The following is a 25,000-nucleotide window of genomic DNA, read 5'->3' as shown; positions in this document are numbered from 1 at the left end:
TCTCTCTCTCTCTCTCTCTCTCTCTCTCTGGTCATGTGTAAGAGTGCTTTCTTTAACTAGTTTTGTTGTGTTTATGCTAACATCTTCAAACTATTGTTCCCTTGTCCTTAAAGTAGTAGTAGTAGTAGTAGTAGTAGTAGATGTCATTTACCACACACACATAATACAGGTAATAGTCACATCTAACTATAAATCACCGATTAAATAGCACAGGTGTAAAGGCGAGGAACAGGTGAGGTGGACCAGAACACGTGAGGGAGTGGCCAGGTAGAGGGAAGGGAGACAGGTACTGGTAATGGGCATAGACACGCGCATGTTGTGAAACTTTTCGATCTACTGGTTGGCAGAGGACTGGTTTTCACTACGACTTGCCAGAGAGAGAGAGAGAGAGAGAGAGAGAGAGAGAGAGAGAGAGAGAGAGTTCGTGAAAGTTAGTAGTACTGAACCGCCACCTCATCCACTCTTCATCCACTGATCCTCCACATGTCCTTTCCCTTCCATTCGCCTCCATAGATTTTCTTTTCTTATTCCTTCTCTCCTCCATTCTTTCAGTCTCTTCACCCCTCTTCCTTCCATTCCCTTCATCAAAATTTCTTTCCTATATCTCGTTTTTACTCTTATCTCCACAGCCTACTTTTATTTTTTTTTTTCATCGATTCCCTTCCACGAATTATCTGTCTGACTCCTTCCTACCCTTCCAGTTTCTTATCCAGTCCATTCCCCTTTATAACATATATATCCTCCTCTTCTTGCCTACTTCTTTCTCCATTTTCTTCCCTTCCACGAATTTCCTTTCTTATTCTTTCTTTCCTACTTCTCCAGTCACCAGCTTCCTTTCTTTCTTTCACCTTCATAAACTCGTTTACTTTCGCCTTCATATGTTTACTTTCTCAGTAAACTTTCATCCGTATCTTTAATCTCCAAGGGCACCCCGCTGTTGTCGCTAAGGGTATCTTTGAAAATGTACTCCTAACTCTTCTCGGTAAAATCATTGGCTAAGTGGAAGATTGTATGTTTTAGCCTATGCTCTCTCTCTCTCTCTCTCTCTCTCTCTCTCTCTCTCTCTCTCTCTCTCTCTCTCTCTCTCTCTCTCTCTCTCTCTGCAACACCACGGTATATTAACTTAAGTGATTCATAATACATGCCAAGGAAGCTCGCGTCACATTTCCATAATACAAACTCAATATCCAAGGATACTTTACTCTCAACTTTAATTTTTTTCAAAGCGTCACCACGGAGGCGGCCAGATCTCATTCACTTTTGTCAGAATCCAGTAAAAAAATATTCCTAATCTTCTGAGTGAAATCTCGCTTTCTAAAGTACGTCATTTTTACCGAATAATAAGCGAAGAAGGTACTAGCTGGTCTCGCCTCCTAGGGTACCTACGTATACGTTTTGGCGGCCCGGGACACAGATTTCACTTCTTGGCATCACTCTTACCGTGATGACCTGCTTGCGCCGGGCCAAGGATTCATTGACGGGTCACCCTTTCACTGTGACATGCAGCAGTTCCCAACACCAAATCAATGTACACCTAGCATCTTTAAGGCCTTTCACAAAATAATTGTAGAATCTTCACTAGAGTCTCCACGAAAGAAAAACAACGAAGCCTTGAGATCAATTTCTGAGTGTTCTCATGTTATATAGGAGGTATGATGCAATTAGAGGAGGTCCATTTAGCTGGTTAGAGGTAAATTTACACCAGAAAAATTTCGTTTGCGAGAGTAATTATAGTTTTGTAGTAATACTTAGTTACCATCACGTGATCTGCAGCGACATCACATGTTAGGGAAAACTTTGCAAAGCTGTACTGAATCAGACTTTCAAGAACAGACACTCATTCAAGACAAAATAACTCTCTCTCTCTCTCTCTCTCTCTCTCTCTCTCTCTCTCTCTCTCTCTCTCTCTCAGTTGTGCCACAGCAATACTAATTTGCCAGTATAACTCCATACAGACGTTGACTCCAGTCGAATTTGTTCCCGAGAGCAATTTTGACGGCGGGAGCGATTTGTTGGCAAGACGCAAACGCTTCGCTCTCTCACCACGGCTATTTTCATCGGCCACAGAGATGATTAGCCGGGTTCTCAAGAGTGTTTCTCCTGCCATTAACGTAGAGATCTTCTTAATCGTTAACTACAACCGTTTAAACATTCTTAAAAACCCGTGTAACTTCAACTAAAGCTTTTTGAACGTAGTTGGGGTGCGGTGCAGCAATGTTTCTGATTACGACCCTCGCAGCAAGCCCTTGGTAACCTCCCCATTCCTCCCACAGAACTGACGAGGATCCTGCGCACCAGCCGGGACTATAGTGAGCTGGAGCACGTGTGGAAGATGTGGCGCAGTGCTTCTGGGAGACGTATGAGAGGTCACTACCAGCAGTTTGTTAAGCTCGCCAACAAGGCCGCGAAACTCAATGGTAAGGTGGGGTATGCTGCCTTCAAACGTGTGCTTTCATCAGTCTCCATCTAACAGCACTGTCTTACAAATATGATGTCAGCTGGCAGTGTTAACTCTTCCCTCTCTCTTTTCTCCCTCCAGATTTCGAGAACATGGGTGAGATGTGGATTTATCCATACGAGTCCGACACCTTCCGTAGTGACCTGCAGCACCTGTTCATGCAGCTCAAGCCTCTCTATGAACAGCTGCACGCCTACGTCAGGAGGAAGCTGCGAGAGGTGAGTCTGTGGAGGAAGGGAGAGAGAAGAGGGAAATTATCTTGACTTTTTTTTTTTTGGTGTGTGTTTTGGCTTTCATTTATTTGCTTTTCCAACATAAATAGAAGAGAAAAGGGGGGTTATGTAGACTCTCTTTCCTGGTTTGTTTGTTTTGGCTTTCATTAACTTGCATTTTGCAATTGGATGAAAGAAGGAAGAGAGAAAAGAGTAATTATGTCATTCACTCTCGTGGTTTGTCTGTTTTGGCAGTAACTTTCATTATAATGTTTCGCTTTTCATTGATTTACCATTGATATTACTTTTACCTAACTTTTGAAATCGGTAATATAACCTTTGGCTTTACATAGCTGGAAACTGCAACAAAAAGGCAGAATATTGTGGGTAGTAGTGTTAAATTATCTTCCCTGGTGTAACTAAGTGATGGGTTTTCTTGGCAGTATTATGGTGAGGAGCACGTGAGTAAGCGTGGCCCCATCCCAGCACACCTGATGGGCAACATGTGGGCACAGTCCTGGGCCGAGATTTATGACCTGGTCATCCCCTATCCTGGCAAGACTTCAGTGGATGTGACCCCTCAGATGGTGCAGCAGGTAAGATGTGCCCCTGATCTACCCTAAGTTTCTCCCCTAGTGCTTGTCAGAACATTAATGGGAGGTGTCAGATCATGTCTGTCTTTATCAGGCCAGCAATCCCACACAGGGTAGCACAGACAAAGGCCCTATTCTGAAAGGCTTTGTTGTCTCACCATGACTATTTTCAAAGGCCACAAAGATGGTTACCCAGTTTTTCAAGAGTATTTCACCTGTTAATGTTACATAAATCTTATTAATGTCACTAGAATTGTAAAAACACCCTTGAAAATCTGTATAACTTCACAATATGTAGTGACTTTCAGGCACTGTGAAAACTTGTAAAAAAATAAGAAGATAATTAGTGTTTTAGGAGATTAAACCTGTTACACTGCTCTGTTTTGTCCTTAAATGTAAAAAAAAAAAAAAAAAAAAAATCTTGTGTAAGCTGAGTCATCTGTATTGGCAAGATTCATGACAGCTATGTGAAGCAACAGCAATAAGTAATAAGCAATGACCAAAGTACTCTGAGCAAACCTTCCCTAGCATTAGTGGAAGATACAGTGAGCTTTATGAAAACACGTGATTAGATATAGATGACATCCAAATAATGGGGGATAAACATAGTAGCATCCATAATAGCTACAGAAATTAAGAACCATATGCATTGAACAAAGAAATTGGAGCTAAACATCCCTGGTAATCTTGAGAGAAGCACTGAATTCAACCTCATCCATGCAGGGTTATAACGCACGCAGAATGTTTGAACTGTCCGAGGAGTTCTTCACATCACTCAACCTGACGCGCATGCCAGACGAATTCTGGCAGAACTCTATCATTGAGAAGCCACAGGGACGCGAGCTGGTGTGTCATGCCTCTGCCTGGGACTTCTGTAATGGCAAGGACTTCAGGTAGGTGTTCGTATGTTGCTTGTGTTGCCTGTGGTGTCTGTTGCCTGTGTACTCCAGCTGCCCTCTTGCTGTTTTCTTTTTTCTTTTTAATGTAAGAGGAACAATGGCTTATGGCAACAAGATAGGGATGAAAAAAGGCCCATTGAGGTGCCAGTCCCTAAGAAGAATGCCAAAAGGATTACTACTTTACTTATGATGAATACTTATGATGAATTACCTTTCACTATATATTTATTAGAGTGTATTTTTATATTTTGTTGAGTATTAGAATGGGGATTATTTACCTCATGGCATATACTGTGTTCCTCTTACACATCCTGCAATGTGAAGTGAATGCCTGTTATTGTAAGTACTTTGATTAAGAATGACTGCTAAATTCTGAAGTTCAACATGCTCTCGTAAAAGGAAATATTTGTATGATTTAAAGTAAGTATTGCAAACAGACATAAGTATTAGTGTGGTATATTATTAAGTGTTGAAGTGAACATATTTTAGTAATAGAAAGAAACTGGATGATTAAAAATAAGCATTGCAAACAGACATTATTCGTGTGATGTATGCTAATTTTTATGCTTATATATCTTTAATGACTTTTTTACACATGGTAGTTTTTAAATTACAGTATTATCTAATTACTTTATCAATATTTACACTTGATACACTGATACAAGACTGATAATGTAACCTCTAAGGCCATTATTCAGAAATGCTTTGCTCTCTCACCACGACTATTTTCAAAAGCCACTGAGATGATTAGCTGGGTTCTCAAGACTTTCTCCTTCAATAATATACAGATCTTCATGATTTGTCACTAGAACCATAAAAACACCCTTAAAAACTTGTGTAACCAACTAGAGCCTTTTGAAGGTAGTGGAGGTGTGACGCAGAAGTGTTTTTGAATGTGGCCCTTAATATACTATTTTCTTATTCTGTCTTCCCTGTAATGTGTGTGTGAGATACTGGTAGAGACAAGAAACATCTTTACATTGCTCATTCTTATTTTGTCTGCCACTGAGAAGCACAACCAGAAATTTTCCTTGGCAACTCTTCAGTGAGGTTAGGTGTTCTATATTCTGTTGTTCCTTCCTCCTTACACACAATTTTCCACAAGTCTTCAGTGAGGGTTACATGTTCTACTGCATATATTCTTTCTGTTATTTCTTCCTCCTTACTCGTGGCTGTTCAGTGTATGAGCCTAATGTATTCTTACCTGGAGTCTGTTTGCTATGATTATGTTGCTTTACTTCCACTATATTTTGCTTTCCTGACCTGATAAATAGATGTCTATTTACACACTCTCATTTTGTTCCTATATATGTTCTTTTCTTTATGTTCGTCATTGATCTCAGGAACGATCACTGTGTTTTGCTTTCCCAGACTTATTGTTAAATGTCTAGTTCTGTTTGGTTTAATGTACAGGCTGTCTTTCTATTCTTGTACAGGTTTTCTTCTTTATGTTCACTGTTGATCTCAGGGAAAAATTACTGAGGTCAACATCTTTCCAGAGATCTCTCTTTTCCTCATCCTACAATTGAAGAAAGGAACTGTTAGGGTGACTTACTGGCATGTTAATTTCTTATCTTGTGACTCTAAGCCCACTTCTCTGTTGTAGAAAAGATTGTACATGTGCATGTATGAGTGTGTATGTGCATGCATGTACAGATATATACGTACACTAGTTTGCATTCTTACATGTCAATATTTACAAACAAGTGTAGGTGTAGGAGAGCACTTAATATTCATGTAAATATCTATTTCATATTGACAGTCACATGTTATCTATACAACATACTTCTGTTGCACTATTTTGTGCTGATTGACAGTTCTTGCTTGTCACTAGCTTGATTTCTAAGACCTTGTATTCTTCCCCTTGAAGAATTAAGCAGTGTACTGATGTGACCATGAGTGACCTGATCACAGTTCACCATGAGATGGGTCACATTCAGTACTTCCTTCAGTACAAACACTTACCCCGCATCTTCCGGGAAGGAGCAAACCCAGGTGAGGGTTTGGCCGACTGGCTGGCTGGCTGGCTGGCTGGCTGGCTGGCTGGCTGGCTTGTGGAAGAAAATACTATTCAAATGGTTGACTGGAGTATAGTGATTACTTATTTTCATCCTTTCTTCCCTTCTTCCCTTGTACTTTCTCATAACACTCCCCGAGGAACATGCACATTACAAACAACAGCCATATGAACCTTGATTTTGTTATCTCTGTGCTGTACAGAAACCCCCAAATGCTCACACTTAAACATCTGCTTGCCCTCAACTCCTCAGGATCAAACAGTGCACAGACATCACAATGCGAGACCTGATCACTGTACATCATGAAATGGGCCACATTCAGTATTACCTGCAGTACAAGCACCTTCCTTTAGTGTTCCAGCATGGAGCCAACCCAGGTGACCACTCGAGGCAGGAGGGGCAAGTAGCTGCTGATCTCCACCTCATTCTGTTTCCTTCCATGTTCCTGTCACTTAGACTTTTCAAGGGGAATCAGCACACCTGGAACTAAATTTGCCTACCCATTTGATTGCTTTCCTATTCTTTGGTTTTGGGTGCTTGGTTTTGTTTGCAGTTCTTGTAGTGTTTACATATGAACTGTCTTTTAAACTGAGGCAAGAAAAATCTGAGCAAATAATATAAATGTTGAGAAATGAAATTAGTAAAACTGATTATGGGAGCAGCTGTTAGGTGGCCTTTCGTATCTACTTTTTGTAATTATTTGTGAACCTCCTTTTAAATTGAGACAAGAAAGAAAGATCATTGCAAATAATATGTGTACTGAGAAGTAAAATCACTGTTATAAAATAGTAAAGAGAGAGATTCTTAAATATACCCATCTATTTGCTATCAGTCCATCTATCTATTTACCAACCAACCTACCTACCTATCTACCTACCTATTTAACTTTATTTACCTATGCTTATTTGCCTCTGTTTATCCATGTTCTGAAATTAAGTTTTAGAGTACTTAGAAATAGAAGAATTGGATGGCCAGGGATAAAGAAAAATAGTTTGCATCTTTTAGAAGCGTACATAGTATAATCTGTAAATTGCCATGCACAAATTACATATAATTTTCAAAGGATAGGAAGGTTAGTAGTATGACTATTCTGAAACACTTATGGCTGCACCTCCTCTGCATTTAAGAGGCTCTAGTTGAAATGACAGGTAGACAGATAGAAAGATTGATAGATTAATAGTTAGACTGAATAACTGAGAGATAGATAAACAGTAATACATTACCAACATGCACTGAAACCCATCTAATTTTACACCACTCGAAGGTTTCCATGAGGCTGTGGGTGACGTCTTGGCTCTCAGCGTGGCCACACCCAAGCACCTGCACAAAGTTGGACTCCTGGATCACGTGGAGGAGGACTACGAGGTCGATATCAACTTCCTGATGAACATGGCACTCGACAAGATTACCTTCCTGCCATTTGGTTACCTGATGGACCTGTGGCGCTGGGATGTGTTCAGTGGTCGAGTGCCCTTCAGTGGCTGGAACTGTTTGTGGTGGAGGCTGAGGTAAGGAGTGCTGTCTACTGTGTCTCTGTATGGCTTGTGATCTCTGGTAGTGAGTCTGTTCATTGGTTTAAATTATGTAAGGTGATTTTTCTCTGTGGTATCAATGTTTCTTTGTGATTTGGAGTAGATGTGGTGTTGGGAAATCTCATAATGAAGGGCAGGGGTAAACCAGTGTATGCTGTCAGGCCTTGCTGTGGAAGTACTGTGTATCTGCTGTGGCCTAAGGATTGGAGTAGGTGCAAGAAAAAGCAATCTCGTTATGGAGGAACACAGGTAAATCGGCATATGCTATCGGGTCTTGTTGTAGATGTATGTGGCCAGCTGTGCTTTGCCTAACCTCCTGGGGTGTGGTATTGTGGTCCACAAGACTGTCCCTTTCCACCAGTGATTGACAGGGCTAACTGTGAATGATGTGTGTATGAGTGTGTGGTGCAGTACTGTCACCCGTGAGACTATATCTTCTATATCTTTCCACCAGGGGCTGACAGGGCTAACAGTATGAAATGGTGTGTGTATGAGTGTATAGGATAGCTGGTGTGCATAGAAGTTTCTGGTACTGCATACATTAAGGTCAGGGTGAAGTATGGTGTGTTCTAACCCTCTTTCCCTCCCACAGGTATGAGCTTCAGGGGATCAAGCCTCCAGTGATGCGGTCAGAGTATGACTTTGACCCAGGAGCGAAGTATCACATTGGAGCCAACGTGCCCTACATCAGGTGAGCACTGCAGGCCATGACGTTGGGCTGCGGTTAGTGTGTTGGGTGGAGACATGTCTGTGTAGCTTCATTTTTTGTATTTTAGAACATAAGAACATACGACATAACCATATTTTGTATTTTTAGAACATTTGAACATGACATAATTTCATATTTTGCATTTTTAGAATATAGGAGCATAAGGCAAGAGAAGCTGCGAGAAACTATCTAGCCTATTCATGGCAATCCCTGTATCAAACCTACCTATCTATTTCCACCTGTCTTGCTCATCCATAAACTTGTCTAATCTTTTAAACCTTCTTAGTGACTCAACATTATATGAACCTTGTTGATGTTTTCTTTTGTTTTTCCAGATACTTTGTGAGCTTTGTGGTTCAGTTCCAGTTCCACAAGGCTCTGTGCATGAAGGCTGGGGAGTATGACCCACAGAATGCCTCTAAACCTCTCCATAAGTGTGACATTTACCAATCCACTGAGGCTGGCAATGCTCTTGGGTATGTTGAGGTGCCAAACTAGCCCAGTACACACACACACACACACACACACACACACACACACACACACACACACACACACACACACACACACACACACACACACACACACACACACACACACACACACACACACACACACACACACACACACACACACACACACACACACACACACTGCAGCTGGTGGGAGTGAGGGAGGGATGGTGTTTCATAGCATTATACAAACTGATTATGGTCTGTTACTATATACAAGGCAGGCCATGCAGGAAGTCTCACATAGTTCGGTTCTGTGGCAGGGTGTGTACTTGTGAGTTAATGTGCATATAATCTCAAGCAGTGGAGGAGAGCTTATAAATACCTTGGACAAACAGTTATTCCTATGTTAAATGCATCTCAGATTATTGTTATTAGGGTGGAAGTCAAGAGAGAGAGACAGCAGAGTATTCCTGAAGAAGTAAAAAAAAAAAAAGTCAGGAATAAACACAACCTTTGTCTATCTTTCACAACTTTCCTGAGTGTCGTAATTGTTATTAGAGTGAAAATCAAGAGAGAGAGAGAGAGAGAGAGAGAGAGAGGAAGCAGAGTTCCCTTGAAGAAGCTAAGACTGAAACTAGTCAAGAATAAACACATACCACCTTTGTCTCTCTACCCACAGCTTATCCAAACATCAAAAAAATATTGTATCCTTCTACAGGGACATGCTACAGATGGGGTCCTCTAAGGAGTGGCCTGATGCTATGGAGGCGCTGACTGGTGTCCGGGAGATGGACGCCTCAGCTATCCGGGAGTACTTCAGCCCCTTGGAGATGTGGCTGAAGGAGGACAATGAGAAGCACGGGGAGTTTATCGGCTGGGAGACTGGTAAGAGAGTGGCAGGATTTTGATTTGTATGGTATTGATGCTGTTTGTTGGTGATAGGAGTGGTTTAGGAAATGTGAATGCTGATTTTACGTGTTTTTTTGTTTTCTCTACGTCTTAATACCTGTTGTTGTTCTTGCTGTTGTTCTTCAAGAGGCTTTCTTTCATGTATATACCAGTAACACTTCCTTTTGTTTCTCTAGTGGCAATCTTTCGTGATTATATACGTTTTGTTGGTTTCAGTTCTGGTACCCATCAGTAACTTTCCATTGTCTCTTCAGTGCCTTCCTTTTTTGAATGTAACAGTGACATTTTCCTAATTCCATAGCATCACTCACTTATAATGGCAGTATCCCCTGGTGACACTTCCTCCTCTGCAGATTATCCCAGTGACACTTTCCTTGTTACTGTTCCTCACCGATAATGTTAGTATTTTCTGGTGATACTTTCCTCCTCCACAGATGAAAAATTCTGCTCCTCTGAGGGAGTGAGTGGGGGAGCTACTGAGGGAATGAGTGAGGAAGCCACAAGTGAGCCAACATCTGCTGCGCTCTGCTGCACCCCTGCCTCCCTGCTGCTGCTGTTACTGGTGGCTCTCCTCTCCCGCATCTGCTGATCCACTGACTACACCCCTGACTCTTCCTCACCTACAGTGTTTGAATATTCACTTCTTTACTTTTAACCGTGTTCCACTTTTTGTTTTTATCATGCACAGTCACTCTCTGAATTGCCATAACTTCTATAGGTCTGACTTTGTTACACCTTTTGTTCTTTCATCCTCACTCACTCTGAATCTCTGTTGCTGTACCTTTAATTGTGTTCTTTTCTTTGTTCATTTACCCACACTCACTCTCTCTGTGTGTTCTGTCCCTCTACTCCATATCCCCTCAGTGTCTTTACTCCTGGTGCTCCATTCAACACTCTTGCCTGACACACTGTGCTCACCAGTGCCGGCCTGCTCACTGCCATGCCACACTTCATCTGGTGACAAGTGGAGTGAAAGCCATTTTTTTATTTATTTTTAAGGAAAGTTATTTTTATTTTCATGAAAGTATTTCCTTGTTCATTGATGTCATTTTAATGGCTAGAGGCTTTTATCAAAGATGGATTATAAAAAGAAATGTTTTAATATATTTTTATAGTGTAAGTTACAAATGCCTTATATTTATGATGAAGGTTGTAAAGATTTTGTTATCCTGATTGTGCCTTTTAACAAATGTTTATCCTGCAAGCAACAAAAGCAGCTTAGATTGAAAGTGACCAAGGCAGGGATGGATCTTTATCAACACCAAAGCTAGTAAAAAATTTTAACAAAGATTATATGAATGACCTAGTTGTATATTTGTTGTAAAGATTCACTTGTACTTATATCTACAGACTCATACAAATTTAGCTGTATATAATATAAATTTGTAACTTTACCTTGAGTGGTCTAATGGAGAGTTTTCTTCTATGGCCACTCATTGTGAAGGATTTCCCAAATGTAAACACAAGACAGGCATGTAGACACGTAGCTCCACCACACGTTATGCTTACTGTACAAGAATAAATAACTGTTTTGCGGTAAATGATAAATTATATTTTGTTTTAATTTTGTGGACCATAGGAAGATGGAAGGCTTTAATTTTCTTGTTTGTTCCTTATATTTGCTTTAAATTCATGAACTGTAGATGAGGAAGACAGTAATTCTCTTCCTCTTCTGTCTACTCCCTATATTTTCTTTTGATTTTATGTGCTATGGGAGGAGGAAGGGATTAATTCTCTTCCTCTACCATCATTTTACTGTGCTTCTTATTAATGTTGATCTAAGTTCCCTGTGTTGTCAAGCTTAGGTATCTGAATCACTTGTATCACCTGCCCTTGCCTGGTGTAGTATGGTTGGTGGATGAAGTATTAAGATGTATATATAATCCAAGTCATTAGGGAGCTTTAGAAGACTAGAAGGAGGGATGTCTCAGAGGGGCTGCCACGTGACAGCTTCCTTTATTTTCTTATGTTCTTATGTTCTTATGACAACTGACTTCATGTACTGTCTCAGGATAAAAAGTACTAATCATCCTTCAGTAATCAGTTTATTATATAGCTTAAATTCATTTTAACTCTGTACACAAAATATAAAGTACTTTCCTTTGTGCATCTACAACACATGAGAACTTATATATAGGACTCACCATCAGTGATACAATGCTGATGCTGCTTAGAAATACTTTGGTTTGACAAGTATGCAGGATGAATACACCTTACTGCCTCTCATACCTCAAACACAGGTTACTCTCGTCTCCCATGCCATCTCTCTCCTCTCGGACACTCGTCAGTACACTTCACTGCCTCTCATTCCTCAAACACAGGTTACTCTTGCCTCCCATGCCATCTCTCTCCTCTCAGACGCCCACAACACACCCCACTGCCTTTCATACCTCAAACACAGGTTACTCTCGCCTCTCATGCCATCTCTCTCCTCTCGGACACTCATCAGTACCCCTCACTGCCTCTTATTCCTCACACACAGGTTACTCTCGCCTCCCATTCCGTCTCTCTCCTCTTAGACACTCATCAACACACTGGCTACCTCTCGCCACACTCCACCACACTCCGCCACAAACACATGTGAAGAAGTATCCTAAAATTATTGTAGGACAGGCATAACAAGTTAGTTGGTATCCAGTCTGCTTTCATATTTACTCCTAGACACTTCTCTCAGATCACACATCACTGGAATTTAATAGAATGGAGTCGTGGAGAATAAACTGCATGGTATGTCATGCTGAATCTATATAACTACATGTTCTAAGATGCTTCTCTGGTTTTATATACTGACAACTCGTATGGAAATATGGAGAATGGAGTGTACATGGTGACAAGGACCTGTAGTCACCATGTAACAGATTAGCACCAGAATACCTTACTTGTCTCTCCCTCAAGTTGTTTTATGGCAACACCCACACATCTGTCATTTCCTTCCTATTCCCCACAAATTTTCTAAGTTCCTATGTCTAGCTGACTTTCTTGGCAACTCTCACACTTCCCCATTCAACATCATTTCTTAGTCCAAGCTTCATAATATTCACTAAATAGACTTTGTGGTACAATGGTTCATACAGGGGCTGCCATATATAGGCCTGGCTGCTTGTATCTTCCTTTATTTCCTTATATTCTTATTTTTTTATTTTTTTATTTATTTATTTTTTTGTAAATTTGGAGACTCGCACACCTTTTCCACAGGCAATATTATGTCTCTTTTGTCCAACTCGAAAATATCCACCAAATTAAAAACTAACAGTCTTGGTGTCTCATGGAACCACTTAAAATTGCTATTAACTTTCAATTTCGTGTCTGGTTGATATATTTCTACAAACTATAACAAAGAAATGCATAGTACTTTCAAGAATAATAGTAAATGAACATTTTTTGAGAATATTGATGTGACGCAGAAAACGATACCTGTTAAATGAACGATATGGGTAGGTAGACATACGAGTATAATACTTGACAAAATAATTATATTTCACTGTCTATGAAGAGAAAAGTTAAACTAGGAAACGTGTATAAAATTTATGTTACGAGAATAAAGCAATTGTACACAGGAAATAGAAAGAAAAGAAAGTACGATAATTCAAAAAGAGTTTCCCGCCAGAGGTGAGGTGACCAGCGGACGGGACACAGTTAGGCCGGAGGCGCTGCTTATTTAGTAATTTTTTTTTTTGCGTTATTCGGTATTAATAACAAGTGCTTGTGTGTAACGAAAGATAGTGTATCCGTGGTGCTGCTGTGAGACCTGCCGCCGCATGTGGTGAGTATAAGACGGTGAAATGAGTGAAAATATTGAGGTAGGGAGACAGGGCTGGATAGGCTGTTGACTTTGTGTGTACGACAATTTCATCGTATTTTATGAGGGTACAAGGGGACAGGGTTAACAAGAAGGATAGGGGTATACACAGGGAGATGGTAGGAAGGTATGGAATATGGTTTAAATGGGTAATAATAGTTATCTTAGCCTGCCGCAAATTAATGAACAACCCGCGCGCTTGTTAACCATTGCGTCTTTAAAAGCTCGTTACGTCGCGTCTTTTTTACAAGTTATCGTATTGCCTCTACATTTACGTATATTCCTTTACACACACACACACACACACACACACACACACTGCTTCTTTTAATACATTTCACAGATCTCTATTTTTGAACACTTTCTTACATGGTTTGTGTACGTTATTAGGTTGTGGTGGTGGTGTAGCTACGTGTATGAATCTCCTATTGTATTATTAAGAGAGGGAGTGGTCGAAATGTCTCCTGTTTCTTTGCTTTTTGAATTTGTTGCTTGTATCTCTCTCTCTCTCTCTCTCTCTCTCTCTCTCTCTCTCTCTCTCTCTCTCTCTCTGTGTGTGTGTGTGTGTGTGTTCCTTTCACGCCACCATTCATAATTACGTATATACATACTTACATAATATAATTATATAACACCAATCTTTTAATACTTCACGGTTCATCTCATGCCTGCTTTGCTTCGTTTTAATACATACATACACACATACATAGTTTTCGGGAAGTGTGTTAGAGAGGAAATATGAAACATTTATCGTGGCAAACTGAAGGAAAATTTTCATGTAGCGTGTGGACGAGAGAGAGAGAGAGAGAGAGAGAGAGAGAGAGAGAGAGAGAGAGATTTCAAGACACGTATCCTCAAATTTTAGTTAATTCCATAGATATTTCGTACGGGGACACACCTGAGTATCCTCCCCCCCCCTCTCTCTCTCTCTCTCTGTTGCTCTTACAAAAAAAAAAAAAAAAAAAAAGAATAAAGGTGATAAAAAGAACGAACAATACCAACAATAAAATCAAGGAGCGTTATCGAGATTAGCCTAGGAATAAATGCCCCAGAATGCTCCGGGGAAGTGGCAACGCGCTTAGCATTTCATTAGCATTGGTAACTTGAGTAGCAAACATTTATATCTACATATTGATTCGAGTTGTATTTCAAGTGAGCGTTTAATGTAATGGACACTGAGGGAGAAAGAAATGTTCATGTGTGTGTGTGTGTGTGTGTGTGTGTGTGTGTGTGTGTGTGTGTGTGTGTGTGTGTGCGTACCGGACTTGTACTTATCATATTTACATTTTAATGCTTGTACTTATCATATATTTACATTTGAATACGTTTTTTTCTTAGTAGTTTATCATCAGCACAAATATATACAGGTTAACATACCACCTGTCTTACTTCAGTTATTATTTCTTACTGTTATTTACCTTTGTTTGTCTATTTATTTATCGCACAGACTTCAGTTATCAAGTTAATGGCTTATACCATCTGCCTTTGCTTCATTTATTATTAATTTACTGTTATTTGTATCTTCAGTTATCTATTTATTTGTTAAACGATTCCCTCAAGAAGTGACGTCACAGATCTTAGTTAATACAATGGTTAGAAATTGAATAGAAATTTATATAAGGGTTAATGTATCTCAAAACACTTCTATAGTTTTTATCATTGTCTTGACTCCTTCCCAGGGACTGAGCGAGCGGTGGACCTCTTCTGTCTTATTTTCTTCCTGCTTTTAAATCTGCAAAGACCAAGAACTAGGATGTCATAGGAAGAAATTACAAGACACTGACATTTTCCTTTTTTTTTTTTTTCATCTGAATGTTTTGTAGTTTCTTTGCGTCATAAAACAAAGTGTCTTATTCAGAAACGCCTTGCTCTCTCACCACGACTGTTTTCAAAGGCCACAGAGATGATTAGCCAGGTTTTCAAGAGTGTTTCTCCTGTTAATAATGTAGAAGTCTTATTAATCTGTCACTAGAACCGTATAAACACCTTTAAAAACTCGTGCCACTTCGACTAGAGCCTTTTGAAAGTAGTGGTGGTGTGGCGCTGAAGTGTTCGTGAGGTGTGGGTGGTGGTGATGGTGGTGGTGGTGGTGACGCCCTGTGTAGAGAGGATAACTGAGCAGGGCATTGCCAAAAAATCTCTGGATTTCCTTTAGTTTATATTTTTTATTGAATTTTATTGCTTTGCTTTATAAATTGTTCAAATGGACATAAGCAGATAGATATATGTATATATTTTTTGTTTATTATAACACTGCATTCTCTTGCCTGTCTCCCTTTTGTCGTAATAATAATAATAATAATAATAATAATAATAATAATAATAATAATAATAATAATAATATAGATCACACGGCTTGAAATGTCATTATATACGTCCGTTAAGAGAAATACCAAATTAATAATAATAGTAATAATAATAATAATAACAAAAATAACAATAATAATAAAAAACAACCAATCGCAAACATCAAAGTTAAGTGGACGCAATTACTGACTAGAAGCAGGTCCAGCACAGAAGAAGGAGTCAGTAATCTGATAATGAACAAGCTGACAGACGCTCCCGTAGTGAACACCGGGCAGCAATGGACAGAGTGACGGAGTGCAGAGTGAGGCAGAGAGGAAGACTGGTCAGGGCTGTGAGACGCGAACCAAGAACCATCGAACCATTAAACTCAAGAACCTTAACCCATTGACTGCCACTTGGTACACCTTTCCTTATTTACTAATTACTCTGTGACATCTTTACTCGTCCTACAGCCAGCTCCGATCTTTAAACTGGATAGAAATTGAAGAAAAAATCTATTCTTTTTAATCACCTTTCTTGTAGACGCTTATAGAGATCTCATGCATTACTTCTAGCGGTGTTGTCTCGTGTTGCATTGAAAGGGTTAAGTGATCTTGGTTCCAGACACTCAATGAACCACGAACCATTCAATAATCTTCATCCCAGTGTCATTTAAATCTCACTTTTATTTCCAGTCATTACACTCAAGATCCCTACTTGACCTTCATTCCAAACTTTCCTTTTAAAACTTGACTTTCATTCCATACAAGAACCGCAAGTGACCATTCCAGACTCTCAGTTAATTCAGGGATCTTAAGTGACCTTCATATCCCATTCATTCAACCCAAGGCCCTTTATTGACCTTCATTCCAGACGCTCATTTAACTCAAGCTGACCTTAATTCATCGCCCGAAGCGTCTCCACACACGTGTTCATGCCTCTCAGAGTCCTGTAAACGTTTTCACTCACGCAATCAAGCACCAAAGATACCCCGAACGTTTTAACAGATGCGAATAAGCTTCACGAATACCCTAGAAAAAAAAAAAGACGTTTTCAAGTAGTCATCAGAAATCCTTAAACGTTTTCGGTGGAAGTCACGGAAACCTTCAAACGTTTTCAGTTAACCTATCAGAAATTCATAAACGTTTTCATTCTAAGTCACCAGATACCCTCAAAACGTTTTCACATAAGCCACCAGAAAGTCACAAACATTTTCACATAGACCAGCAGAAAATCACGAACGTTTTCACATACGCGAGCAGAAATTCACAAACGTTTTCACTTGAGCCACCGGGAACACTTAAACGTTTCCACTATTGCATTTAAAAGTCCACAGAGACCCTGAAAACGTTCTCAGTAACACCAGTAAGCCGCCTAGGAATCGCCAAACGTTTCCACCAAGACCGCGTCACCTGGAATATAATAACAGTCAACACAAGCCAGAGTTATGTACACCACGCGAGGGTAGCGGTGGTGGTGGCGGCGGTGGTGGTAGTGGTAATGGTGGTGGTGGTGGTGGTGGTGGTGGTGGTTCTTGCTCTACCACTATGAGCCACACTGTTCGAATCTTGATATGAGGGAGCTGACTCTGGATTTGCCTTCAGACAGGAGCTCCAGGCTGCTTCTCCTCTCTTTCTCTTCCTCATCCTCGTCCGTGTTGGCTCCGGTCGCCCCCTCTCCGTCTGAGCCCTCGCCGTCATTCTCAGCCTCGTCCTCCGTCATCTCCTTCTCCATGAGCGTCACACTCTCCATGATCTCCGCCAGGAAGCCGTCCACCACAGGGAGTCTCTTTGGGGAGTCGTCAAAATCACCTTCCACTGCCTCACCCTCACTCTGGCCAGTCTTGTCCTTGCCGCCCCCTGCCGCCTCCTTACTCTCTTTTCTCTCTCCCTCGGTAACAATGTCATTCTCCCTTTGCTCCGCGGTGCCGCCGCCCGCCACGGCCGGCTCCTCCTTGCCCTGCGAGCTGCTGTCCTCCATGTTGTCGCGACTCTTGTTCTTGGCACGCTTGCGCCTCTTAGCGGGGAGAATCATGCAGTGGCTGTAGAACCTCCGGTAGAAGGGGCTGCTGTTGGGGGCCACCTCCCGCCCCGCTGCGGCGGTGGTCTTGGCCGGCAGCGTCTTGGAGGACCTGGAGGGGGCGTGGCGCGAGTCGTCCATGTCCTCCAGCGTGTTGGACCGCTTAGTGGTGAGGCGGGCGCGGCTCTGCGGCTTGTCGAAGGAGCGGCGGCCGCCACTGCTCCTGATGAGGCTCCTGTTCTCCACCTCGATGTTGAGGGAGCGCCGCTTGTCCTCCACGTCCCCCGCCACGCTGTCCAGGGAGTGGCGCGTGTGCACGTCCCCCAGACTGGACGTGTCGGCCCATGGGGGCGCCGCGCCCTTGTGCGTCCCCGAGGGGCACTGGTCCAGGTGGGGTTCGCTCTTGATTACCTCGCTAGAGGACTCGAGGTCGTCGTCGTCGTCGTCCTTGTTTGGGCTCTGTGCCTGCAGACACATGGCCCACACGCGGCTGGGAGTCTTGCGTCCCGAGGCACGCTCCAGACTCGCCTCCGTCTGGGTCACCTCACGCCGATTGAACATCCGCACGAAGCGCGACACTTTGCTGGCCTTGGGCGCCTTCTCGGCCTCGTCCTGGCTGGTGAGGCCGTCCAGGCTCAGCTCCTCACTGGCGGGGCGGTCCAGACCCTCCAGACTCGAGGCGCTGTCGCGACACGAGTGTTTCTGCTGCTCCCCGTGTTCCGCCTTCTCTGCCTCCCGCTCCCCTTTCTGCTCTTTCTCTCGCTCCCTCTCCTCTTTCTCTCGCTTCTCCTTTTTATTCTCCCTCTCTGCCTCCCCCTCCGCCTCTCCCTCCCCCCAGCCATTGATCAAGGTCTCTTTGGGAGGCTGGCGGGGCTCGGGAACCCTCGTCTCCTCGGCTGCAGGCTTTAGTGTTTCCACTTGAGTGTCCTGAGGGGACGCCGTGACTTGAGGCGGCGGTGAGGCGTCCCTGAAGGGCTGGGGGGGCTGCGTGGTGGGCTGCAGGGGGGGCGGGGAGTGTTTGGTGTCCTTGAAGGGGGTTGGTGGGGGATGTGTCGCGTCCTCAAGTGTCGGTGATGACAACACTGTGTCTGCGGGAGGCTCAGTGACTTGTGTTGCGGCTTGTGGGGGCGCTGGGGGCTGTGCTGCGTCACGGAAGGGTTCTGGCGGTGGCTGTGTCGCTGTGGGGAGGGAGCGTGGAGGCTGCGCTGCGGCGTGGGGGGGCGGAGAGGGCAGCGCTGTGTTGTGGGGGGGCGGCGTGGGTTGTGTGGGAGGTGTGGGTTGTGTGGGCGGTGTGGGTTGTGTGGGCGGCGTGGGTTGTGTGGGCGGTGTAGGTTGTGTGGGCGGTGTGGGTTGTGTGGTGGGGAGGGAGGATGCGCGGGGTGTCGCAGGCTGGGGAGACTTGGATGAGGGCGAGGCGTGGTGGGGCTTGGGGAGCCTGGAGGCGGTGTGCTGCCCTCTCAGCGGCTTGGCAGGCTTCTTGGTGGGCGTGGGGCGCTGGGGGGGATCACTGGAGGGAAGGGGCGGCCTGGTGGCGTCCTGGAATGGTAGCGGGGGCTGTATTGTGCTGCGCAGGGGGGAGGCGGGCTGCTTCGCGTCCTGGAAGGCCTCGGGGGGCTGGGCGGGCTCGGGGGTCGGCAGTGGCGAGGACTCACAGTTGCCGTTGCTGACTGGAGTCTCTGGGGCGTCGTAGGGAATGACCTGCTGGTTATTGCAGCTGTCTGTGTGTCGGGCGCCCGGCGTGTCCGTGGTGTCCGTGGTATCCGTGGCGTCCTTGGTGTCCTTGTCCCTGGCCTCCTTGTCCCTGGCCACGTGGCGGGTCTCGTTGCTGGGTCTGTTGTCGATCTCCTCGCCGTTCACCTCCCGCTTGGGTTTCTTAAGCACGCCCTTGGATGGAGGCGGCGTCTGCTTGGCGCCCTGCCTGGTGTTCCTGTTGTTGGCGTCTGACTGGGTCCTGATGGGCTTGGCGCGGCTCACGGGGATCCTGGTGGCGGCGTCGTTGAGGTTGGTGCCGTTGGCGGCGGCCTGCGGGCCGTGGGTGGCGGGCAGTGGGCCCCGCCGCGCCTCGGGGGGCGATGCGGTGCTCAGGAAGAACCTGTCCCGAGCCGACAGCTTCTCCCGGTTGGTGACGATGTCCTGCACGTTCTGGGGCGTGGTGAGCCAGTCCGTCCTGGTGCGCAGCTTCCTGAGGGACTCCTCCTCGCTCACTGGTGACAGCTTGGGCTTCCTTAGCGACTCTTCGTCCACGACAAGAGTGACCTTTTTGATTCCTACCTTTTGGGCGGCTGCTTCCTTATGTACAGGCTGTGCCGCGGGCGCCTCCTCGGGCTCCGCGGCGTCTTGTCCCCCGCAGGGACGGGGCGGCGTGTCTCAGGACTGTGGCGGCGTGGCCTCGCAGGCGTCCATGTTGGACACTCGGAAACACATGCGCGCCCCGAGGGAGCACGAGTTGGTGGGCGAGGCGAGGTGCACCAGGGGCTCGGCAGGCGGTGACCACGTCTTCTGCTGCTGCTGCTGCTGCTGCTGGGAGAGACAAGACGTGAGGCACAGGCATGAACACACTAGGAACCAATGCTATCACCACCATGAACCCCCCCTCTCCCTCCCCCTCCCCTGGCGTCCCTCACTCACGGTCTGGTCCAGAGGCAGCAGGCTGACGGGGCCCTGCGGTCGAAACTCAAGAGACGCTGAGTTGACGCAGAACCGCTTGCCGGTGGGCTTGGGGCCGTCCTCGAACAGGTGGCCCACGTGGGCGCCGCACGTGGAGCAGCTCACCTCGGTGCGCGCCAGGGAAGGATTGCACACCAGCAGCAGCAGGTTGGCGCCCACTGCGGACACGACAAAGTCACTCACTCACCACGGCATCTTTGTTGCCTTTGCACCAGTATTCTGAAACGCTTCGCTCTCTCACCACGACTATCTTCCAAGGCCACAGAGAAGATTAGCAGGGTTCTCAAGAGTGTTTCTCCTGTTAATATTGTAAAAATCTTAGTAATATGTCACTAGAACCGTAAAAAATACCCTTGAAAATCCGTTTCACTTCAATTAGAGCCTTTGGAGAGTAGTGGAGGTGTGGCGCAGAAGTGTTGCAGAATGTGTGTTGCAAAAGTCTCTCTCTCTCTCTCTCTCTCTCTCTCTCTCTCTCTCTCTCTCTCTCTCTCTCTCTCTCTCTCTCTCTCACCGTGGGACAGATCCTGCTTGAGCGAAACTTTGTCCTTGTCGATGATGTCGTAGAAGGAGGGCCAGCCTGAACCCGAGTCGTACTTAGTGTGTGACTGAAACAATTCCTCCCCGCACACCACGCAGGAGTACACCCCGCGCTCCCAGTGCTTGTAGTACTTGTTGGAGTACGGCCTGGGGGGAGGAACAAGGGGGAGGGTGTTAGGTGTAAGTAAGGGTTTTATAAGAGAGGAGAGGGGGTTGTTATGTGTGTGTGTATGTGTGTGTGTGTGTGTGTTTGATAAGGTGCATGCTATCTCGCTCACCTTTGTTCATGGGAGATGGGAAATATTGATCAGCACACACACACACACACACACACACACACACACACACACACACTTAAACACACACAAAACGACTTTCTCAGCAACTTTCATGCCTCAAAATCCATCCTTTTAATCCACCCACACCCACCCACGCACACCCAACACCCACCCACACCACCCACCACCCACCCACCTCTCCGTCAGCTTCTCCTGTGTTACTCGATATTGCATGGGTGTCAATTTCCTCAATAGTTCATCCTTTTCCTCCTTCTTCAGTATCCTGCTTGGTTTCCCTTGCGTCTGCTGCGGTCCTTGAGGCTTCCACGCCCTTGGTATCCTAGAGGAGGCGCTGCCGGGGGTACTGGAGGGGGCAGGGGCGCCTCTGGGGGTATTTGAGTTAACGGGGCGGAGACCAAATCTACGGGGCTCCATTTTGACCTGGAAGAGCAAAAGGACCTTAATTTTTGGGGTCAAGAAGGTGTTGTAAGGGGAAGTGGGTGGCGGTAAGGCTGAGGGAATAGAATAGGGAGAAGGAAAAGGGAATAGGAAGAAAATCAAGCAAGGAAAGTGAGGGGAGACAGTCATGGGGAGGAAATAAATGCACCAGTGACCTTTTTAATTTTTGTGAGCTTGTGAGGAAGTGAGGGGAAGAGGTCACTGTGAGGGGATGAAAGGGAGGTGTCACTATGATGATGGGAGGTGAGAGGGGATGAAAGGGGTGATAGTGAAGAGAGGGGAGGTGATGGGAAGGGTAAGCAAGACGAATGAAGGGAGATACTGCAGTGAGGGGAGATAAGGAAAGAGGTCACGGAGAGGAGGCAGAGAATAAAGGAAGGTAAAAGAGGAGAAAGGAATAAATGGAGGGAGAAAGGGCGGATAATACTTGGGAGAAAGGATAGATAGGAGAGTGAGGGAAGGAGAGAATAAGATAAAGGGTAGGAAAGGAAATAAAAGCAAATGGAAAAGGAAGAGAATAGGGAAATAAGAGAAGGAAATAGGGAGTGAAGGAGACTAAAAGGGGAGAAAGGAGAGAGAGGAGAATTAAGAAGAAATAAAAAAAAGAAAAAAAAACATAAGATAAATGGAAGAGAAAGAGAAGAGACCTTAGGAGAGACAAAGAGGGGAGAAGAGAGGGAAGAAAAAATACGAATCGAGGGGGAGACAAAGAAAAAATAACTAGACAAATAGGAAAATAAAAAGAGGAAGAAACTAATAAAGAAAGATTAAGGGGAAACTAAAAGGAGATACATAAAATGGGAGAAATAGAGGGGAGACTATAATAAACATGACAAATAACCTCCCCTACATTTATATGGTTACTTAAGTCAATTAGCACACCTGACTGTTAATCAGGTACCATGTTAAACACAGGTAGGGCAGTCACGTGTCCTTACCTGTGTTTACCTGGCCGCCTAAGTGAGTCACCTGCACCTAAGACATTAATTACAGGTATTGCGTAGTTTTCAATCCCATTTCTTGCTCGGGTGAAGGAATGGTGGTGGAGATATGGGGGGGGTAGGGTGGTGGGTATGGTGAAGTTGTTGTTGTTGTTGTTATTGTTGTTGTTGTTGTTGTTGTTGTTGTTGTTGTTGTTTTATTTCTTTATTTTTGGTGTGTATTTTTTTTTTTTTTACGTTTTTCTTTCTTCCTTTCTTCCTATTCTTCCTTTCTCTCTTCATTCATCTCTTCCTTATTTCTTTCTATTACTTTTTCGTTTTCCCCTTCCTTTCTTTGAGTCCGCTGTGATTCTCTCTCTCTCTCTCTCTCTCTCTCTCTCTCTCTCTCTCTCTCTCTCTCTCTCTCTCTCTCTCTCTCTCAGCGTCTCAGTGTCAACATCGCCATAAAAAGCCCTGAAACGTCCCTGTGTGTGTGTGTGTGTGTGTGTGTGTGTGTGTGTGTGTGTGTGTGTGTGTGTGTGTTCACGCCTCAATAGGTTCGCTGCACAGGTAAACACTTTCCTCCTCCTCCTCCTTTTCCTCCTCCTCTTCCTCCTCTTCTTCCTCCTGGCGTCTTCTCTCACCTGCCTTCTTTTCTCTTCTCTCTATCTTTCTTCTTTCTCTTCTTATCCTTATCTTTCTCTTTTCTCTCATTCATTCCCTTCTTCCCTTCCTCCCTCCTTTCTTCTCTTCTCTCCTTATCTTTCTCTTTCCTCTCATCCACTCCTTTCCTTTCTCCTTCCCTGCTCCTCTCATCTCTCCTTACTTCTCTCACCCACCTCTTCTTCCTTCCTGTCATCGTCACTTCACTCTCCTTCCCATCCATCTCTCACCCTCTCCCTTCCTTCCTTCCTTGTTCTCTCCCCTCCTCCGCCCTCTCTCTCTCTCTCTCTCCTTCTCCCTTCTTTCTTTTCATAGGCTTTACCTTTGTTGACATAACGTTTCTATTTGTACCACCACCACCACCACCACCACCACCACCACCATCATCACCACCACTGCCACCATCGGCACCACCTAAAAATCCTTTGCAAAGTACAGCTCGCCCCCCTTCAGGAGTGCCCAGAGGCGGCGGCGGGCGTGTGGTATTGACAGGGGCATGATTACTACTGCAGGAGGAGGAGGAGGAGGAGGAGGAGGAGGAGGAGGGGTAGCAAGAAACTGGTTTGTTAGTTTTTTTGCTATTTTTTTGTTGCATATAAGGGAATATCTCTCTCTCTCTCTCTCTCTCTCTCTCTCTCTCTCTCTCTCTCTCTCTCTCTCTCTCTCTCTCTCTCTCTCTCTCTCTCGTTTCCTTACAGTTCTTTTTCCATTTTCTATTCCCTCCATTTATTTGTCCTTCTCCCATTCACTTCTCCCCATTTCGTTCCTTTCCATACCTGAGACAGACTGAGAAATATTGTTAGTGGTGAGTTAATAGCGAGGTTTGCAATATTAGATTTATTTAATGATGTTAGTGTTGAGTCAATAGGGAGCTTTGCAATAATAGATAGATTAATGATGTTAGTGGTGAGTCAATAGGGGAGCTTTGCAATAATAGATAGATTAATGTATTGCATGACAGAGTGAAAATATAGGTGTGTTTCATACAGGGACTGCCACGTGTAGGAATGATGACTCCTTGCAGCTTCCTTTGTGTTATTTTCTTATTTTATTTTATTTTATGCTCTACGAAGCCAGACAAACGTAAGAATGCAAGACAGTTATAAATGAAGACTTAGCAGTGAAATATATATACCTGTGTGGGAAAAAAAGGGGTTATTTATGAGTTAGAAGCTAGTGAAAAAAAATAGTCTAGACCGGAGAGAGAGAGAGAGAGAGAGAGAGAGAGAGAGAGAGAGAGAGAGAGAGAGAGAGAGAGACCGGAGAGGAGAAGAGAGAAGAGAAGACGAGAGAGAGAGAGAGAGAGAGAGAGAGAGAGAGAGAGAGAGATTTGAATAAACGAAAGAAGGGATGGAGGAAAGAAAGAAGGAAGAAGAAGGAAAAGAATAGATAAATGACTGAGGGAGGAGGAGAAGAAGGAAGAAGATGAAAAGAAGGGAAAGAGAGTATGGAAAAAAAGGGAGAAAGGAAGGAAAAGAAGAAAAGGATGATTAACTGAGTGAAGAATAGACTGACAGACAGACAGACAGACAAACAGATAAAAAAAACAGACAAATAACAAAGTCGTTGATAGATTTAAACCACAAC

General features: G+C 44.2%; 3 protein-coding genes across 5 annotated transcripts in view; 1 reads left to right on the top strand and 2 right to left on the bottom strand.

Moving 5' to 3' along the window:
- The window catches only part of LOC135091855 (angiotensin-converting enzyme-like), a 21,923-nt gene extending 10,587 nt beyond the window's left edge, over positions 1-11,336 (top strand). Inside the window, exons 5-14 of one of the 2 annotated variants that reach the window (XM_063989885.1) lie at positions 2,274-2,417; positions 2,540-2,676; positions 3,114-3,266; positions 3,987-4,156; positions 6,433-6,557; positions 7,445-7,688; positions 8,305-8,403; positions 8,757-8,897; positions 9,595-9,761; positions 10,220-11,336. In XM_063989885.1, the coding sequence (XP_063845955.1) occupies positions 2,274-2,417; positions 2,540-2,676; positions 3,114-3,266; positions 3,987-4,156; positions 6,433-6,557; positions 7,445-7,688; positions 8,305-8,403; positions 8,757-8,897; positions 9,595-9,761; positions 10,220-10,374 (1,535 nt within the window). In that variant the 3' untranslated portion in view covers positions 10,375-11,336. Of the gene's footprint in view, positions 1-2,273; positions 2,418-2,539; positions 2,677-3,113; positions 3,267-3,986; positions 4,157-6,032; positions 6,158-6,432; positions 6,558-7,444; positions 7,689-8,304; positions 8,404-8,756; positions 8,898-9,594; positions 9,762-10,219 lie in introns of both variants that reach the window. The other variant, XM_063989886.1, reaches the window with a different exon arrangement.
- A 480-nt stretch (positions 11,337-11,816) lies between these two features.
- LOC135091915 (proteoglycan 4-like) lies at positions 11,817-20,256 on the bottom strand (the record flags this gene model as incomplete). The annotated part of the gene is made up of 1 exon (XM_063989980.1): positions 11,817-20,256. A coding segment is annotated over one exon (2,841 nt), but the record flags the coding sequence as incomplete, so codon positions are not given.
- LOC135091859 (methionine-R-sulfoxide reductase B1-like) overlaps positions 20,254-25,000 on the bottom strand; it is a 33,929-nt gene continuing 29,182 nt past the window's right edge. Inside the window, exons 2-5 of one of the 2 annotated variants that reach the window (XM_063989893.1) lie at positions 21,568-21,812; positions 21,068-21,240; positions 20,518-20,714; positions 20,254-20,409 (exon numbers count right to left, since the gene is read on the bottom strand). In XM_063989893.1, the coding sequence (XP_063845963.1) occupies positions 20,257-20,409; positions 20,518-20,714; positions 21,068-21,240; positions 21,568-21,806 (762 nt within the window). In that variant the 5' untranslated portion in view covers positions 21,807-21,812 and the 3' untranslated portion in view covers positions 20,254-20,256. The remainder of the gene's footprint in view (positions 20,410-20,517; positions 20,715-21,067; positions 21,241-21,567; positions 21,813-25,000) is intronic. The other variant, XM_063989894.1, reaches the window with a different exon arrangement.

The sequence above is a fragment of the Scylla paramamosain genome, chromosome 38 (genome assembly GCF_035594125.1).
Source record: "Scylla paramamosain isolate STU-SP2022 chromosome 38, ASM3559412v1, whole genome shotgun sequence".
In the NCBI taxonomy this organism is placed as follows: Eukaryota; Metazoa; Arthropoda; class Malacostraca; order Decapoda; family Portunidae; genus Scylla; species Scylla paramamosain.
Note: the sequence above shows the minus strand (reverse complement) of the source record. Positions and strands in the feature narration are given on the sequence as shown.